The sequence below is a fragment of the Prionailurus viverrinus genome, chromosome D2 (genome assembly GCF_022837055.1).
Source record: "Prionailurus viverrinus isolate Anna chromosome D2, UM_Priviv_1.0, whole genome shotgun sequence".
NCBI classification, from domain to species: domain Eukaryota; kingdom Metazoa; phylum Chordata; class Mammalia; order Carnivora; family Felidae; genus Prionailurus; species Prionailurus viverrinus.
The window spans coordinates 30,873,173-30,893,353 of NC_062571.1; the positions used below are offsets into that span (position 1 = coordinate 30,873,173).

At 46.7% G+C, this 20,181-nt stretch overlaps 1 protein-coding gene across 1 annotated transcript in view; it reads left to right on the forward strand.

The window, feature by feature from the left end:
- Nucleotides 1–1,062: 1,062 nt before the first annotated feature.
- HKDC1 (hexokinase domain containing 1) overlaps nt 1,063–20,181 on the forward strand; it is a 45,701-nt gene continuing 26,582 nt past the window's right edge. Inside the window, exons 1-6 of the mRNA XM_047825402.1 lie at nt 1,063–1,285; nt 8,403–8,551; nt 8,663–8,782; nt 13,781–13,876; nt 14,879–14,978; nt 17,120–17,303. Of these exons, the coding sequence (XP_047681358.1) occupies nt 1,144–1,285; nt 8,403–8,551; nt 8,663–8,782; nt 13,781–13,876; nt 14,879–14,978; nt 17,120–17,303 (791 nt within the window). The 5' untranslated portion in view covers nt 1,063–1,143. The remainder of the gene's footprint in view (nt 1,286–8,402; nt 8,552–8,662; nt 8,783–13,780; nt 13,877–14,878; nt 14,979–17,119; nt 17,304–20,181) is intronic.

A 20,181-nucleotide genomic window follows, 5' to 3' on the forward strand; every position in this document is an offset into this window, starting at 1 on the left:
ATCAAGTCTGCTTGTGACTTGGGTGGGTGGAGAGGCTGCTCAGTATGTGTACATAAAGCAGGAGGGGCAAATACAGGGCATCTGTGCCACTGTCCCTACTCGTGACCCCCTCAGTCATCTGTTCCGGTAAGCCCTGGGAATCCATCATTTGGCTGTCACTACCAAATGATGAGCGTTACCATGAAGAGGAAACTGTTGCACTGAGCGCAGCCAGAGTGAGTTTTATAATGTCCCTCCATTAGGGCAGTGGTCCTTTGCCCACTCATTTGAAAATGAGTGTTTCCCACTCATTTTCAGGAGCAACTGGGGCTGGCTTTAAAAATTAAACTTCATCTTGGGGCGCCCGGGGGGCTCAGTCGGTTGAGTGTCTGACTTCGGCTCAGGTCATGATCTCGCGGTTCGTGAGTTTGAGCCCCGCGTCGGGCTCTGGGCTGACGGCTCGGAGCCTGGAGCCTGCTTCGGATTCTGTGTCTCCCTCTCTCTCTGCCCCTCCGCTGCTCATGCCCTGTCTCTCTCTGCCTCTCAAAAATAAAGAAACATAATAAAAAAAATTTAAAAAGAAATTAAACTTCATCTTAATTAGAACAACCTCAGTTAAAAGCAGAATGACAATTTAAGGGACTAGAATTTAGATTGCAATTGGAAACTAAATTTAGCTGAGCTTCCTAGCAGCCCATAAACAAAAGGAAACAAGTTTTGATATATATTGTCATCATTGGAAGTGAAAACTTCCGTGCTTAGGAATTTACCTTTAAAACTATAGCTAGTCTTTTGTAGTGGAGAGGCAATGAGACAACGGTGCAGGCCCTGGGCTAGGAATTAGAAACCCTGAATCCTTTGTACCTTTTGCCCCTCTATTGTCCCATCAGAAAAATGGAAGAATCCTTTCTTCCTCAGAGCTCGCCCTTCGGAGGAATGAATTCCTACCTCCCAGCCTTCCAATCCATTCTGTTCTTCCAATTCCCCACTTCGTCTCCAAGATGTGAGGGGTCAGGCAAGGAACTTTTGGGAATTGACATCATGACTGTCGATGTCCCCAGAGTCAGAAATGCAGCTTCGTGATGGGAGTGGAGGACAAGCACCCCTAACAGGCAACGCTGGTCACCCTGGTGTCTGTTCCAGGTGGACAGATTCCTGTATCACATGCGGCTCTCCGATGAGACCCTTTTGGACATCATGGCTCGGTTCCAGGCTGAAATGCAGAAGGGCCTGGGGAAGGACACCAACCCCACAGCCTCCGTGAAGATGCTGCCCACCTTTGTCAGGGCCATTCCCGATGGCTCAGGTGAGTGGGGCTGGGGGCTGCCAGGGACCCTGATCTCCCTGCTTTCTCCCTGGCTGATGGGTACCTGTCCCCTGGCTTATCTCTCCAGCCCTCTGTGCACATTCCTCTCCAACTCTCTATGCTTCAGTCTAGTCAGTACCAAAAGTTTTGAACCAAAGTTCAAATGTACCCGGCTTTTTCTCCGCTCACCTTGGCCCCACACATTTTGTTTATTCACTTGCTGGGGCATCCAACATTCTTCCTCTCGTGAACATCAACCTGGCTCTTCAGTCTCAGGGTAGCGGTCACTGCCTCCATCTAGGAAGCATTCCCATGCCGGGTCTCCCTACTGGGCCAGCGCTCCCTGAGGGCAGGGTCTGTTTCTTCTTCACCACAGTGTTCTGAGCACCTAGCGAAGTGCCTGATGCACACTAGACCCTGAAATATTTGTTGAATGGATAATAAGTGGTGTTTCATGCCTAGCTATCTAGATTCTAGGCCCAAGGTGGTAAGTAATGGAAGATAAGGTGATGCAGTGGGAGGAAGAATAAATGACAGTTCAAGAAACCTGGGTTCTAGGCCCATTTCTTGGTGACCTTTGGCCAAACGTTTAGCCTTAGTTTCTTTATCTGTAAAATGAGAGAGTTGGCCTCTGTATTTGTTTTCTGTTTTCTGCTATAATAAGTTACCACAAACGTAGCAGCTTAAAACCCACCCAAAATTTATTCTCTTACAGCTCTGAAGGTCAGAAGTCTGAACTAGGTCCCACTGGGCTATAATCAGGCTGTCAGCAGGGCCACGTTCCTTCTGGAAGCTCTGGGGTAGAATCTCTTTCCTTGCATTTTCCGCCTGCATTCCATGGCTCATGCCCCTTTTTATCTCCAAACCAGCTGAGGAGCATCTTTAAATCTCTCTCTGACTCTGATCCTTCTGCTTCTCTCTTCCACATTTAAAGACCTTGTGATTACACATTAGGCACACTCAGATAATCCAGGATAATCTTCCAAAATCAAGGCCAACCCATGAACAGTTTTAATCCCATCTGTAACCTTAATTTTCCCTTGCCATGTAACTAACATATATACAGATCTGGGGATAAGGATGTGGACATCTTTTTTTTTTTTTTTTTTTTTTTAATTTTGAGAGAGAGAGAGAATGAGCATGAGCCTGAGGCAGGGCTTCATACCACAACCCTGGGATCATGACCTGAGCCGAAATCAAAAGTCAGATGCTCAACCGACTGAGCCACCCAGGCATCCCAGGATGTGGACATCCTTGGGGAACTATTGCTTTGCTGACCGTAGCCTAGAGGTCTCTAGAGGGAATCCACAAGTTTCCATCCACCTCCTCCCTTCTCAGCTTCTGGGAAAAGCCACAGGAGGGACAGGAACTGGTGTCTACCAGGCACCCTCTGTGGTCAGGGGCATTACTGTCCCTTAAGAACCCTGAGTTGTAACTGTTTTGCCCAGGTCAGATGAGAACACTGAGGACCAAGGAGCTCCCCCAGTGGCAGTGTCCCAGTGCTCCCACCAAGCTCCAGCGAGGGCTTTGGGGCCCTTGAAGGAGCAGGGACTGAAGTTTAGGAAACTCCCAGGGGCTTTGATTGGATTAGCCGGGTTCTGGGCCCCTGTGGGCCAATGACTGGGTCAAGGTAGTTTCTGCCATTCGAGAGTTCTCCAGGAACTGTGATGTGAAAGTCCTATTCCCTCAGTGGTGGGTGGGTGACATGGTGGACAATTACTCACCCTGGAGGGACATAAGCTTTGGAGAGAGACAGTCCTGTTTAAAAAAATCTGCTGAGTTCCAGATGCTGTTCTATGAAAGTGCCTAGGGGACTGTGGTCCTCGAAGGGTCATCCAGGGCCATTCAGAGTAAGCATCTGAGTCATGGGTGTGTCTATGGCGGGAGGCACCAGGGTGAAGTCCTCCCAGCTTCCTGTGCTTTGGTTCTTCCTGCTGAGGTGTGTCCCCAGAAGCGAGGGAAAGTGACTTTGATGGTCTGGAGGCTGTGGGGATAGATGCGTCTTCCTGGCCCTGGCTATTTCAGGAAGGTTTGGAAGTGAAACTGACAAGTCTTAGAAACCCTCAAGCCCGGAGGTACCTCTCCTCAGAGCCTCTCATCATATAATAATTCTCACTGGTGATCCTGTTGCAGTGAGGTCTTGGGACCCAGAGTCCCTGGGGCCAAGTGGCCTTGGTAAGTCCCAGGACCACTGCACTCCTGTCTGCATCAGTAAAAGATCAGGGTTGTTAGGGTCTGATGAAGTCATGTGGAGGGAGTGCTTTAAAATCTCCCAAATATTGCCCCAAGTCTTGTGTGGCTCCTATGAGCTGGTGGTGTAATTTCATGGTTACTAACAAAAGCAAACAAATAAAATGCTACTAATCCACTGGGACCTCCATTTCTTTTTCTTTTTTTTTTTTATTTAAAAAAAATTTTTTTCAACGTTTTTATTTATTTTTGGGACAGAGAGAGACAGAGCATGAACGGGGGAGGGGCAGAGAGAGAGAGAGACACAGAATCGGAAACAGGCTCCAGGCTCTGAGCCATCAGCCCAGAGCCCGACGCGGGGCTCGAACTCACGGACCGCGAGATCGTGACCTGGCTGAAGTCGGACGCTTAACCGACTGCGCCACCCAGGCGCCCCATGGGACCTCCATTTCAAAAATGTGTGCAGGTGCCAGAGAAATCCTGAGTTCACCTACTGTCTGTAATTCCCTTCCTTTCATCCAAACCTACCTGAGAGTGGGTAACTTGTTAGAGCTTAGCTCCCTCCCAGCCTTTCAGTGTGGGAGCTGCAAATGACTGTTCTTACAAAGTGCCTTAAAAGCGTTAGCATTTGTGCCTTATCCTCTACCAGTCACGAGGGAAGGGGGACGGGAAGTGCCCATCACATGATTGTGACGGTGATTGTGATGCTGTAGGCCCGACTCCAGATGCTGCTACTGAGGGGGGAGACTTGAAGGGGAGCCCAGGGGGCCTGATGTAGTCAGCTGATATGCCCAGGGGGTTGTCCTAGAACAGGGGTCCCTTGCTTACCTGAGTATAAGACTCAGCTGCGGGGCGCTTGGGTGGCTCAGTCATTAAGCATTTGACTTCAGCTCAGGTCATGATCTCACAGTTTGTGAGCTCGAGTCCCACTCTGGGTGAGCATGAGCCCTGGGTGAGCCCCACTTTCTCTCTCTCTCTGCCCCTTTTTCACTTGTGCCCTCTCTCTCTCAAAACAAAAAACAAAAAGACTCCCCTGAAGCAGTTCCTAAATGTGGTGTGGTTTCTCAGGTCTCTTCCCCTGGAGATTCTGCATCTCCAGGAATCTACACATTCAGTCATCGTGCATCTGTGGGAACAGGAAGGAACAGGGGCATAAACCCTGGGAGTGGCTTAGGAGAAGGAAACCCTGGAGCCTCGGAAAGGTCACAGAATCTGCCTACAGAGGCGGATGGTCAAGGCAACCTCACTCTCTTGGGAGATCGTTATCTTTTTATTTTTTAAAAATTTTTATTGAGATATAATTGGCACAACATTGTATTAGTTTCAGGTGTACAACACGATTTGATGTTTGTATATATGGCAAAATGACCACCACAGTGAGTCTAACATTTGGCAACACATGTAGTGACAAATTTCTTTTTTTCTTCTGATGATGACTTTTAAGATCTACCCTCTTAGCAGTTTTCAAATACGCAACACAGTATTATTAACTCTAGTCACCATGTGGTACATTACGTCCCCACGATTGGACGGTCATGATAATCTTCATAATTGCTGTCGAGATCCCGACGGCCCCACTGCCGCTATTGCCTCTTCTTCTAGGTAGGTTCTCCCTCCCTCAGGTTCCAACGAGTCCTTTCTCTGGGGTCAAAGTCACAGAAGGGACCACGCCAGGTGGTTTCCATGAAATTGCATCTTGAGTCACTGGTGGAGCCAGGTGATTGCACACCGATAAGAGCACCGGTGTCCAGAGGAAGGGATGAATCCATGCTACGCTACACTGGGTTTTGCATATCACCTCCAACCCGAACCGCAGCACAGGAAGCTCCTCTGTTATTAAAATCCTCCAGTCTATTCTGACTGGTGCCGGAGGCGTTTTCCCCAAATCTCCATCGGAGCTCGGCACTCCCATGCTTCAAATCTTTCTGTGGCTCCCCCTCACCTTCTGGATAGAGCTCAAGCTCTTTGGGGTGGGGCAGTTTTTCCAGCTCTTTCCTAGTTTATCCCGAGACTACCTGCGAGCCTCATTTCTGTCACACCTCCCTCTTTCCGCAGAAGCAGACCCTCCCTTCCCTAGTGAGCTCATTCCTTGGCTCCGGGTTTCCTCCCTGGGACCTCCTCTGGCCGGCTGCCTGCCTCCCTCCCTCGCATTCTTCAGTACTCGGCTCCTTCTGCCTCCTCTGTGGCGTTCACTCCTGCCCTCCCTGTGCCTTCCTAGCACGTGGCATGTTATCTGGCACAGAGTCAGTGCTCAGTAAATGTTCATACAAGGATTGTGTGATCTTCCCTATTTCCTACTTCAGATAACATCTGCGAAAGCATCTCTTGTTTGGTACGTGATGAAGGCTAATAAAAATTGCACAGTATCAGGTCCCTGGATTCCCTTCATGAATAATAAATGACTCCAACAGGCTTCTTTGGGGGCTGATCTAGGGAGATAAGAATCTTTCTGTCCAAATAATCTCCACAAAAACAAAAGATCCAGCTGGCTGGGTCTATAAATGACTAAGCCCGTGCACCTCTAACTGTGGTCCAGAGACCTGCAGCAGAGACCTGGGAACTTGTTTAGAAATATAAAGTCTCGGGGCGCCTGGGTGGCTCAGTCGGTTAAGCGTCTGGCTTCGGCTCAGGTCATGATCTCACGGTCCGTGAGTTCGAGCCCCGCGTCGGGCTCTGTGCTGACAGCTCGGAGCCTGGAGTCTGCTTTGGATTCTGTGTCTCCCTCTCTCTTTGACCCTCCCCCACTCACACTCTTTCTCTCTGTCTCTGTCTCTCTCAAAAATAAATAAACATTAAAAAAAAAAAAAAGAAAAATATAAAATCTCAGGGGTGCCTGGCTGGCTCAATCGAAAGAGCATGCGACTCTTGATTTCAGGGTCACGAGTTCAAGCCCCATGTTGGATGTAGTGATTACATCCATATGCACATACATACGTATATATACATACATTTTTTTAAAACCCACAAAATCTCTGACCCCACCTAAATTGAATCATGTAATCTGCATGTTAAAATTCTTGGGAGATTCCCATGCACACTGAAGTTTGCAGAGCACTGCTCAGGAGGGCCTGTCTCTAGCTCTTTGAGTGCCAGGAACGGAGAACCCAGGCAAGCCAGGTCAAGACAGGAGGTCTGTTGTACAAAGACACAGAAAGCAAAAAGGAAGACACACAGGATCTCGTGAATCTGAGGGCAGGAACCGTGGTACACTTAAGCTGCAAGGGAACTAGGAGTCAGAATTTCCCTCCGTGGTTTCGGCCTACATACATAGGGCCACCTTGGCTCCTCAGCTGACCTCTGGTCTGGGGCATCTTCCACTTTGGTTTTTACCACCAACTAGCAATTTCTCACTGTGTTTTATTTCACGTTTCACAAGAAGTAAATCTGAATGGCCAGCTGGTCCCTATATCCATGCAGCCGTGTCTAGGGTCACACGGTACAAAATAAGGCCACTTGGGTGACCAGATTTGTGGTCATGGAGTTTCACTTACATGTGCCTTGGGTGTATGTATATCATGAAGCATGCCTAACCTGTAGCCACTTGTCAGGCACAGATAATTCTATACGAAGGCTTGTTGGTTCAAGAGTTTGTACACCTGCATTCCTATCCCACATCTGTGGCTGATGCAGACACTGGCAAGAGTCCTGGCAGAAATTCTGGCTGGATCCCGAGTTGAAGTCACCAAAGTGAACTGCCTCAACCTTTTTATTATTATTTATTATTATTATTATTATTATTATTATTATTATTTATTCCCACCTTTTTATTAACAGCATCTGCCTTGTACTGGGCTGGGTCTGGCCCCAAATATGAAGATCCTTGGCCCCTTAAGGGCTATCATTTGGTCCCTGTCTTTTTTCCCTTCTAGAGTCTTTTCCCTCTGCCCATGAGATTGAGCCTTGTATGGGGCCGGTTTCTCTTCCCTGCATACCTCCCTGCCTTTTCCTTCTGCCTTACCAGCACTTTGCCCACTCTTGGAGTATCTGCTCTCAGCTTGGTTGTGGCATGATAGAATAGACTCCATCCTCAAGGCCCATTTCTTCTTTCTTTCTTTTCTTTCTTTTCTTTCCTTGTCTTGTCTTTTTTTTTTATTTTTTTTTTCAACATTTATTTATTTTTGGGACAGAGAGAGACAGAGCATGAACGGGGGAGGGGCAGAGAGAGAGGGAGACACAGAATCGGAAGCAGCCTCCAGGCTCTGAGCCATCAGCCCAGAGCCTGACGCGGGGCTCGAACTCATGAACCGCGAGATCGTGACCTGAGCTGAAGTCAGACGCTTAACCGACTGCGCCACCCAGGCGCCCCTGTCTTGTCTTTTCTTATCTTTTCTTTTCTTCCTCCCTCCCTCCCTCCCTCCCTCCCTCTCTTCCTTCCTTCCTTCCTTCCTTCCTTCCTTCCTTCCTTCCTTCTTCTTTCCTTTCCTTTTCCTTTTCCTTTTCCTTTTCCTTTTCCTTTTCCTTTCCTTTTCTTTCTTCCCGCAAGTCGGGGAGAGAGAAAAAGTCTTAAGCAGGCTCCATGCTCAGCACAGAGCCTGACGCAGGGCTTGATCCCACGACCCTGGGATCATGATGTGAACTAAGATCAAGAGTCAAATGCTCAACCAACAGCCACGCAGGTGCCCCAAGGCCCATTTCTAATACCACCTGCCTCAAGTGGGTTTGCATTTGCCTCCACGTTTATGCCCTAACCCAGTGGGCGGGGCCTAGGCTGCAGAGTCTGGCAGGTTTGGGCCACACCCCAGCTCTGCCCCTTACTGGGAGGGCTCAGCTCATGGTTGTACTTCTAGAGTCTCAGCAAGTGGGTATGATGATACCTAGTTCATGGGGTGGTTGTGAGATTTAGTGACATTTATTACATGTCCATCTTCTAAAGCAGAGTTTGCCGTATAACAGACCTTCAATAAAAGATAAGTTTGTTTTTTAACAGAAAAAGGGGAGTTTCTTTCCCTGGACCTTGGAGGGTCCAAGTTTCGAGTCTTGAAGGTGCAGGTCTCTGAAGAGGGGAAAAGAAACGTCCAGATGGAGAGTCAGTTCTACCCAACACCCAATGAAATTATCCGAGGAAACGGCTCAGAGGTATTGGGGCAAGGGCTCTGTGAGGGGGGGTGGGAGGGGGGAAGGCCTTGGCATCAAGTTTATAAGTGGCCATGCCTTAGCCCAGTGTTCTGTGCTTTCTCTTCTCTGTAGCTGTTTGAATACGTAGCTGACTGTCTGGCAGATTTCATGAAGACCAAAGGGTTGAAGCATAAGAAATTGCCCCTTGGCCTAACCTTTTCTTTTCCCTGCAGACAGACTAAACTGGAAGAGGTAAGGTTCGTGCCGGGGAGGGAAGAAGCTGTGTGGGATTTGGGGTTCGGGGCTGGAGAATGTGGGCAGGTTCAGGAGTCAGGCTGGGAACAGGAGGGGTCAGCAGGAGTTTTCTTGTTTTTTTCTTTTTGTTTTTCTTTTCCTTGTTTTGCACAATGAGGTGGAATTGTGAGGCAAAGAATTTGCAAATGTGGCCGCCTTGATTTTGCACTTGACATGGGCACAGCACACGACAACAGAATAGTTTTTACCCTTTAGTTCTCAGACTTGGTTGCGTGGGAATCCCCTAGAGGGCTTGTTAGACACACATTGCCGAGCCCCACCTGAGAGTGTTTTAATTTGTGGGGACTTGGGTTTGGATTTCTTACAGCCTCCGAGGTGGGGGCCACACTTAGCACGGCTGACATAGCTGACTGGAATAGAGCAGGAAGGCTCACGGAGTCTCACCTCTCCAGTGAGCCCTCAGGAGGAGAATGCAGGTGGGGTCATTGGAGCGACAGTGTTGTCACTACCCAGCTGGGGTCTCAACTCTGTGCGACTCAGATGTTCAACTGATAAACAGGGAGAAGTCACACCCAACCTATGTAAATCTGCAAAAATAAATAGGGACCATATAAAAGGACAACGAGCTTTCTGGGGCCAGGGGGTCACAGTCAAGAGTCAGGTCTCCCCAGGCCACACCAGTCTGGGGTGGTGGCCCATGATCTCCTCCTGCATGTACTGGTCAGGACACCCAGCTGACAATTCATGGAGCACCTTGATATCACGGACGGCCTTGGGATGTGTTTGCTATTGCTGGCATGAGCCACTTTTCAGTGTGGAATAGCGGAAAAGGAATGGGTTTTCATGTGCCACAGACTTGTTTTTGAATCATGGCTCAAAAGAAGCTGTGTCCCCCGGTCAAGTTACTTAACTTCTTGAGCCCTTTGTTTTCCCGTATGTAAAGTGGGGATAATATAATAGCTACTTGCCAGGCTGAGGGGAAGCCTAGACAAAACCTCTGCGACGTGCCCAACACTGTGCCTGGTGCATCAATGGTAGCTGCAGGGTCACCACAATGATTATCCCCATGCAACTTGTCTCTTGGTGCTTCAGTACCTTGTCCCCCGGTTCAATAGATGTTTCTAGAGGGAAGGTGCTATTTTATATTATTCTTTTTCTCCACCCCCAGAATCTGTAGCACAGTGTCTTGTATTTAATAGCTGATTGTTAACTATCTGACAATTAAGAGTTTCAATCAATCATTTACTTGATTCCACTGAATGGGAACTTGCCATGATCAATCTATGCAGGGGATGGGCTGAGGTTCACATTTTTATTATTTTATAAAAACAGGGATTAGGGGCACCTGGGTGGCTCAGTCAGCTAAGCATCTGACTCTGGATTTTGGCCCAGGTCATGATCTCACCGTATGTGAGTTTGAGCCCCACATTGGGCTCTCCTCTGACAGTGCAGAGCATCCTTGGGATTCTCTCTCTTCCTCTCTCTCTGCCCCTTCCCCATTCACACATGCACACATGCACTCTCTCAAAATAAATAAATAAACTTAAAAAAAAAGGATTAGAAAAAATTGGTATAAAGGCTTCAGGGGTGCTGGGTAGCTTAGTCAATTTATCTGACTTTTGATTTTGGTTCAGGTCATGATCCTAGGATCATGGGATCAAGCCCTGCATTGGGCTCCATGTGGAGCATAGAGCCTGTTTGGGATTTTGTCTCTCTCCCTTGCCCCTCTCCCCCACTTGTGTGCGCTCTCTCTTAAAAAAAATTAAAATTAAAAAAATTAGGGGTGCCTGGGTGGCTCAGTCAGTTAAGCGCTTGACTTTGGCTTAGGTCATGATCTCGTGGCTCATGAGTTCAAGCCTGGTGTTGGGCTCTGTGCTGACAGCTCAGAGCCTGGAATCTGTGGATTCTGTGTCTCCCTCTCTCTCTCTGCTCCTCCCCAGCTTGCACTCTGTCTCTCTCTCAAAAATAAATAAACATTAAAAAGTTTTTTAAATCAAAAATTAAGATGGTTTCAGAGAATGTTAGAAGAGGCCAGTTGGAGTCTGGCTGTGAGGTGTCATCAGCTTTGTTGGCTGGAGGAGTAGAGGTCCCAGAGTCGGTAGAGGAAGGGGGAGGAGGAGTCGTTGGAAATTAGGCCTCCAGATTTGAGATCAGATTCACCAAATAGTTAAGCACCTTTTATTCGAGCTCAGAAAGGGAGACCCCAGGAAGAAGGAAGAGACTTCTCGAGCTCTGTTGGAGTTCATTTGAGTTTGAAAACCAAACTTGTATATTTTCTTGATAACTGGTGGTGAATGTATAGTTTGTTTATCTGGGATTTTGGCATTTATCTAAGTCAAATCCCTGCCTGCATCTTTATGTAATAATAATAATAATAATAATAATAATAATGGCACTGTACTTCAGATTTCGGCAGTGTATTTATACTGTGCTGAACTCTTTATGTGTATTACCTCATTAAATTCCCCAAGCAATCATATGAAGTAGCTATGATCATTTCATATGTGAGAAAAGCTGCAGCTCAGAGATGTTAAGAGACTTGCCCAAGACCACACAGCCCAAGCTCACAAGCCCCCACCCACTCTTTCCAGAGACATAGCTCTAGAACTTTGTTTAAAATGGCAGCAGGTGCCTGGAAGCATTTTGACCCATTTTGTGTCATTTCCCCAGTAAGGATTTTCAGGTAACATTTAAACTTGGGAAGAGTGCTTGATTATATGGAGGAAAGGAAAACTGGTTTTTCTCATCAAAGTCTAGTTGAATACTTGTATTTTATAGCCCGCCCCCCCCCCCCCCCCCAAACTGCCTTTCAGTGAAGCCTAAAGAAAAGCAGAAAAACTTCAGGCACAGGAAATGCACTGGTAATAACTCAGTGTGGGCACAGCTATTTAATCATGGTTCTGCTGCAGACATAGGTTTTGTGGCACTAAAATAAGGGCTCTTGGAGAAGGTGGGGGCTGACACACTGAGTGCAGAAGGAGGCGGGAAGGGAAAGCCTTCCTGAGAATGGGGTGGCCAGGGAGGCTTCTTTGTGAAACTGAAAAATGATTAAAGAAAATAAGAGCCTGGGAATAAGAGGGGCGGCCACTTTGCTGTGGTTGTTTTCTTTTGTTGTTTTTAAGTGAGGGAACAGAAAAGTCTTAGCTGGAGAGAAATTTGTTTGTGTATGTGTTTCTAATGATAAAATGGTAATACTTTTCAATGTAGAAGAGAGAGAGATGAGGGTAGGAATTGAAAAGTTTAAAGGAGAAAACAGAAGTCACCTCTAATCCCAACTCTCAGAGATACCCCCGCTACTTGAATGGTTGGTTTCCCTTCCAGCCATGTCTATTTTCAACACTGATGTTATTGCCGTATGCATAGTTTTAGAAAATATAATTGTATATACCTTTTTTCCACTTAACTATATATCACAAGCATTTATTCCCCACACCCCCGTACGCCGTGCCCTCAATAAGTCCCACATGTCTCCAGTACACTTTTTGCGGGGGACGCCACCCTAGTCTTTTATTCTATCGCATGAAGCAAGGCTGTTCCCGTAACCAGTGACGGCAGAAGTTAGGGAGAGCTGCCACTAGGTGGCGCTGTGGTGCAGGGGAAAAGACCTGGTGGCCGCTCAGGATTCGGACAACCGCATTCCAGTTGGACCCTTCGCTCACTGTCCTATCGCTAGAGCACTTTCCTTCCTCTCTAAAAAATCCCAGCTTCTTTATCCATAAACTGAAGGGATTGTGAGGGTGTGGTCGGGGAGTTTATGAATTTTGGCTCAGCTGCTTTTGACTGCGGGCAAATCACTTGTCTCCAAAATTCTCTTCTAAGTCTAAAACATTCTGATTATTTGCTATTTTACAAAACTCTTGGGAAACAACAATTTTGTAAACAAGGTTCTATCTTGGGGGCACCTGAGTGTCTCAGTCAGTTGAGCATCCGACTTTGGCTCAGGTCATGATCTCACAGTTCAGTTTGTGAGTTTGAGCCCCACATCTGGCTCACTGCTTGCCAGGGAGGAGTCCGCTGGAGATCCTCTGTTCCCATCTTTCTGCTCCTCTCCCACTCAAGCTCTTTCTTAAAAATAAATAAACACTAAAAATATCTATCTATCTATTTTAATTTTTAAGTAATCTCTACACCCAACATGGGGCTTGAACTCATGACCCTGACTGAGATCAAGAGTTGCACGCTCTACCAGCTGAGCCAGTGAGGTGCTCTGGGAAACACCAATTTATTTTATTTTATTTTATTTTATTTTATTTTTCAACGTTTATTTATTTTGGGGACAGAGAGAGACAGAGCATGAACAGGGGAGGGGCAGAGAGAGAGGGAGACACAGAATCGGAAACAGGCTCCAGGCTCTGAGCCATCAGCCCAGAGCCTGACGCGGGGCTCGAACTCCCAGACCGCGAGATCATGACCTGGCTGAAGTCGGATGCATAACCGACTGCGCCACCCAGGCGCCCCAAGGGAAACACCAATTTTAAGCAACTAATTGATCATGCAAATAGAGAACCATTTTTCTAAGTTGAAATTAAGTTCCCAAAGGAGTCCTGCCAGGTAACACCATGCCGGTTCTGTTTCATGGACCTGGCCGACCACATATTCTGCACACACAATGTGTATCTACCATATGCCAGGCCTTTCCCTCAGAGCATTCCTGGGGCAGAGGCAGGATATGACGTTTCTCCACTTCACAGACGAGTAAACTGAGGCTCGGAGGGGTTAAATGACTCGTCTAATATCTTGTGAGTCCAAGTGTTCTGACTCCTCAGCAGTTGTTCTTTCTGCCACCGTGTGTGCTATTTCAAACTGCTCACATGAAATAAAGATGTTTAGATTATTAGGAAAACCCTCCGAAGGAATGCTGAAAGAATTGGGGGGGGGGGTTCAGCTAAAAGAAGAGAAAGCCATGGGGCTGCACTTTATGCATGAAATGTCTGCCACTGGTTTTCAGAACTGTGCACCTTCTTCATTTTCACTGGCTCTGAAATCTTCTCCCAGGGCATCCTGCTTTCATGGACGAAGAAGTTTAAGGCACGTGGAGTTCAAGACACTGATGTGGTGGATTGTCTGGCCAAAGCTATAAAAAAACACAAGGTGAGGAATTCACCAGTCCCAGCCCAGTTCTCTTGAGGTGGGGTCTCCTACTCTGCCTGCCCCAGAGGGAGGATCAGAGATGGGATTGATCTTAGGGAAGGTCTCCCTGTAGATGTGACCAATTGTGACCAGTTTGGATGAGCCCATTGGTGAGCCTTGGTTCCAATTGCTGTTGGAAGGTGGCACAGCCCCCTCAGAGGGTCTTGGTTAGGCCCTATGCATGTGTGATGCTCTAGCCCCACCTTTCCTCTCTGAGCTTAAAAGACTGCTTTCTTTCCAGTCTGGCTGTCTCTTCTGTTTTCCACTGTTCATGGGCTATCTTTATTCGTTGAGTAAATTTTATAATAATCTAAATACCTGAAGACATGCTCCTTGCTGAGCCAAAAAGCATACAAATAAACCCAAATTATTTGTTATCCTGACAATGAGGAATATTTTAATGTATTCCCTTCCAGTCTTTTTTCTCTTTAAACATGCAGTCACAATCTCTTGTATCTTGTGTTTTTCTCTTATTGTTTCGTTTTACATTAAAATGTCCCCCCAAACCTTGGGGGAACCATAAGGTAATAACCCAAGTTGACCTGCCAACATGGGAAACCCAGATGGGATGTCCCTAGTGCTGCCCACAGAGAGGACTTGGCTGAGGCTGGTTAAGCTGTCCCCGTGGGGGAGGACTTGGGTCCCAGAATAAATATGCTTTCTTTGGTGTTTCTCAGATCAAGACTGCAGTCCTGGTGGTCTGTCACTCATATTTCATTGCATGGAGACCTTCACCCATAAGGCAGGAGCATGGGTTCCACTCTTTAGCTCCCGACTGCCATTCCTCTTTTCTAGATCCCGGAACCTTGATAGGGGCCTTGTTTCTTCCAGGCAGGCCCAGAAGGCAGGGTCTAGTAATTGTCTCAGTCACCTTCACCACTTTTGCTTCCTCTGTGGGGAAAGATAAAGGGATAATGCCTCCTTCTCATCCACTGATGTCCTTTGGGACTTGTGTTCAAGCAGGACATAGACGTGGACATCCTGGCCTTGGTCAATGACACCGTGGGGACCATGATGACGTGCGCCTATGATGATCCCTACTGTGAAGTTGGTGTCATCATTGGTAACTCAATTTGACTTGATTCTCCGGGTTGGGAAAAGGGATTCGTCTGGGGCTTAGTTTTAGCCAACTGAGTAAATTCTGTGGAAGGGTACTGACACTTCCTATTTATGAGAAGTAACATAGGGAAATGGAAAATTAAAACATTCATTCATCCATCCATCCATCCGTTCATTCAACGAGTATTTACTGCATGCCTTTTGTGTGCTAGGCCCCATGCTCTGCATTGGGTTTTCGGTGGTGAGTTAATACTTAGAGGTTCCTGAGCTTTCAGTGGGCAAGTGGGGGGAAGGCCTGAAAGGTATAAACAAGTAATAGAACTGCAGGTGGCGGTGAGGGTGATGACAACAAACAAGCAGGGTGGTGTGACCGAGGGTGAGTGTGGCGAGGCAATCAGGGCAGGTCTCTCTAAGGGGTGACATTTGAGCAGGGACCTTGGTGATGAGGAGGAAGGAGCAAAGTGGAGACAGAGAGGAAGAGAGTCGCTGCGAAGGAAAGAGGAAACCTATGGCCTCTGAGGTGGGATTGCGTCTGGGATGCTCGAGGACCCTAAAAAGCTGAATGGGGGCTGCACCAAAGTGAGTGAAGGCTGAGAGTCATAGGCTATTCAGGTCTGAGGGAGTGGATGGGACTGGGCAGATCGCGTGGGACACAGGACAGAGTTACCATAAGGTCTTTGGCTTTTACTCCGAGGGGAGGCAGGAAGGCACTGGAGGATTTGGGTGGGGAATGGGTAAATGGAGTGTGCGTTTTTAAAAAGCTCATTTCGGCTGCCGTGTCAGCCAAAGAGAATTGACTACTGAGGCAAGAATGGAACCAAGGTGACCAGCCAAGAGGTCACTGTATCTCCTGTGCGGGCGAGACATGGTGGGGGCCTGGACCAGGGACGTCGCAGGACCACGAAGGTGCCCGGTGGGTGGTTCTCGACACCTGAGCTGGGAGGGAGTCTGCCAGACGCTGGCCGTGAGAAGGCAGTATGGCGGACAATAAAACCAAATGCATCAGATTTATCGACTGTTCTTGAATATTTCCTGCCACCTCCTCGTTCCGTTACCACTACTGGGGAGAGTTTTCTGAAGTGCTTTCTCTTTGGGCAGGATCCCAAAGGGCAGGATCTTTGCACCCAAGCGGCTTGATCTGCCTTCTCATTTCCGGAGCCCTCAGCTCAGAATGGGATGGGCGCTTGCCAGTCACATCTTCTAAACCGCTGTCACCGTGTCTCGGTGACCACGTGTGGCACCCTGCAGACTGGGAGCCACGCCTAAATAGAGTCCACACTTTTCTTAGAAAAGCTTACTCTAGGTACTGTATTACATTCTGCTTCTCTCATTTCTTATTTCTCATGTTGGCTTTAAAATCCTCAGGCCAGAGCATCAGGTAGGGGGAGATCCTCTAAAAAAATAATTTTTCTAAGCAGCTTTATTGAGCCGTAAAAATCCTCTCATTTAAGGGATACAATTCAATGATTTTTAGTAAATTTTGAGTTTCCTAACCATCCCCACAATCCAACTGTAGAACATTTTCATCAGCCCAGTAGGTCCCAAACAGATTGTGCCCTTTTGTAGTCGCTCCCCAATATTCTAGTGTGTGAGGAATCTCCTTGGAGTGATTTTGTGTCTGAATAATGGAATGTTGCTTTCTTATGTCATAGCTAATCACTGTCAAAGATAAGGATATAGCTTATGCTAGGAACAATTTGTGGCAGGCCATGAGTACAGAATATTTTTAGTATCAAATAGAGAGGACGCTAAGTAGCTTAGAGAAAGGATTAAAAAAATTAACAGTAGGTTAGTGATTTTTTTTTTTTTTTTTAAATTTCCAAGGTTAGGTTAACTCATCCTCCTCTTTGTAAATGTGCTTTGTCAGCTCTCATGCATATTCATCTGGGACTTCTTCACAATCGACCCCATTCATGACAGCAAACCATTAACATCTGAGAAGTGTAGACTTGGCGTGTCAGCTTTATTCCTCATGAACTCCAGGCTTGCCAAAGCTGTTCCCTCAGTGAGAACCAGGCCAGGGAAGTGGATCAAAAGCACTTTGTGGTACATTCAGAGGACTCTCAGGCAGTTAAGAGTTCTCTCTGTCTTTGCCCAGCTGGGAGCCCTTCCGTCTTTGCGTATTCGCTCTGATCCCTTGTTCAGGCACTGGCACCAACGCGTGCTACATGGAGGACATGAGCAACATTGACCTGGTGGAAGGCGACGAGGGCAGGATGTGCATCAACACGGAGTGGGGGGCCTTTGGGGACGACGGGGCTCTGGAAGACATCCGCACCGAGTTCGACCGGGAGCTGGACCTTGGCTCTCTCAACCCTGGGAAGCAGCTGTGAGTCCCCTCGTGTGCTCTAAATCGGGGCCTCGGAATTTACAGTAAATTGCCAGTCCCTCAGGTACACCTTATACCCAGCAGATTTTCTAGATGTGACTAGTTTCCTGCCACAATGATTCTGCGAGGCGAGGCTTGTGTTTCAGTTTCATTGGACACCAGTGGAAAGTGAAGGCAAGGAAATGGAGTGATGCCCCCTAGGTCATAATCCTGATTCAATTTCAGTCTGTATTTCCGGAGCACATATGTGTGAGGCAGGGGAGATACGCCGTGAACCCAGGGACTCGGGTCCTGCCCTCTTGGTGCGTTCGGACGAGGGGCGATAGAGCATACCAAGAGACTCAGGCAAGTCCCTCACTGGTGTTTCCAGGGCTCCCCTGTCACCCCACTTTCTCAGAGGCCTGATCATAGCACCTGGGGGTCTTTCCCAGCTCTCATCCCACACTCACCAGTGGAGTAACTATTGGGAGTCTGCCCTAGCTCTGCCTGCATGCTGAACTCCCAGAGCTTGACTTAACAAGCAGAGTGCCTTACACACTGTTGCAGCTCATGAAGTGTTTCTTGGACAAAAAGACATTTTTTAGATAATTTTTTTTTTGTGGGGCACCTGGGTGGCTCAGTCAGTTACACATCCGACTTTGGCTCAGGTCATGATCTCATGGTTCATGGGTTCGAGCCCTGCGTCAGGCTCTGTGCTGACAGCTCAGAGCCTGGAGCCTGCTTCAGATTCATTCTCTCTCTCTCTCTCTCTCTCTCTCTCTCAAAAATAATAAATAAACATTAAAATTTTTTTCTTTTTTTGTTTTGTTAGTTTTTTTCCTTTCAAAGTGAAAGAATAGTTTTTTAAGAAGTTTATTTGTTTATTTTGAGAGAGAGAGAGAGAGCATGAGCGTGGTAGGGATAGAGAGAGTGAGAGAATGAGAATCACAAGCAGGCTTGTTGCTGTCAGTGTAGAACCCGTTGTGGGTCTCGATCCCACGAACTGTGAAATCATGACCTGAGCCAAAATCAAGAGTCGGTCACTTACCTGACTGAGCCACCCAGGAGCTCCTGAAAAGCCTTTCTTAAAAAAAATTGAATAGGGGCGCCTGGGTGGCTCAGTCGGTTAAGCGTCCGACTTCGGCTCAGGTCATGATCTCACAGTTCGTGAGTTCGAGCCCCGCGTCGGGCTCTGTGCTGACAGCTCGGAGCTTGGAGCCTGTTTCAGATTCTGTGTCTCCCTCTCTCTCTCTGACCCTCCCCCGTTCATGCTCTGTCTCTCTGTCTCAAAAGTAAATAAGCGTTAAAAAAAATTAAAAAAAAAATTGAATAATTTCAAACTTACAGAGAAGTTACAAAAATGGTACAAAATTCCCCTTCACCCAGATTCCTTAAGTACTAACATTCTCTCTCTGTTTCTGTGTGCATGTATATACATACACATATATACAAAATGTCTAAATAGAATTATTTTTCTGAACCATTTGAGACTAAGTTGCAAACATAGTATCCCTTCAGTCCTAAATACTTCAAAATGTATTATTTGCAAACAAGTGTACTGTCTCACATAACCAAAGTATAATTATCAAAATTAGGAAATAAATACTTAATCTAACTTATAGAACTTATTCAAAATTCATTAGCTGCCCCACTACTGTCCCTTATAAAAGAGACAAAGTTCAGGCTCACACATTACATCTTGTTGCTATTGTCTTTAGCTTCCTTTAATCTGGAAATCTTCTGTAGTGTCTCCTAGTTTTTTATGATCTTAAGACATATAAGCCATATATTTTACAGAATGTCCCTCAATTGTATTTTCCTGATGTTTCCTCATGATTAGATTCAGGTGGTGTATTTTTGGCAGGAATATCACAGAGGGGACGATGTTTCCTTTTCAGTGCATCACATCTGGAAGCACATGCTGTGTGTTCCATCCCATGTGATGCTACCTCGAATCACTCGACTAAGGGGATATGCAAAGGTTTCTCTACCAGAAGGTTATTGTTATTCCTTCTGTAAAGAATACGTATCTGGTGAAGCCTGCTTTGAGGCTATGTAAATATCCTTTCTCATTAAACTTTCACTCTTTACTTTTAGCATCCTTTGATGAATTTCCAAATCTATTATTCCCTCCATGTTTATTCGTTGTTATTTTACTGTAAATAACAGCTTTCCTATCTCCTCCATTTATTTGTTTATACTAATATGAACTCATGGATTCTTTTTTTTATTATTTATTTTTTTAAATTTTTATTTTATTTTATTTTTATTATTTTTAACGTTTTTTTTTTAATTTTTTTTTCAACGTTTATTTATTTTTGGGATAGAGAGAGACAGAGCATGAACGGGGGAAGGGCAGAGAGAGAGGGAGACACAGAATCGGAAACAGGCTCCAGGCTCTGAGCCATCAGCCCAGAGCCCGACGCGGGGCTCAAACTCACAGACCACGAGATCGTGACCTGAGCTGAAGTCGGACGCTTAACTGACTGAGCCACCCAGGCGCCCCTTTTCTTTATTATTTAATGGAGGGTTCTTCTTATCATTATTTATTTTGATGCTCAAATATTTTTGGACATGACCAATGGAAGCTTCTCCAAACTGGTCCCCTGTGTCCTTAACGATGTGCTCCCATCACTCTTGAAGTACTTCCTTATTTTTCTGGCCTGGTAAGATGTTCCAGGCTCATCGGGAATCTTTCTAGTCCCAGCCATTTTCCCAAGAAGCTCTGATGAATAAATATTTTGAGTCCCTCCTAGAAACGATTCAAGCACTAGAACCACATACCTGGAAAACAAATTTCTGCTTTGGATGTACCTGTTCCCCAGCACATACCTGTTTCACTGGTGACACAGAGCAGTCATGGCCCATGAAAGTGGGACCCATTTTTTGGACTTTGTCG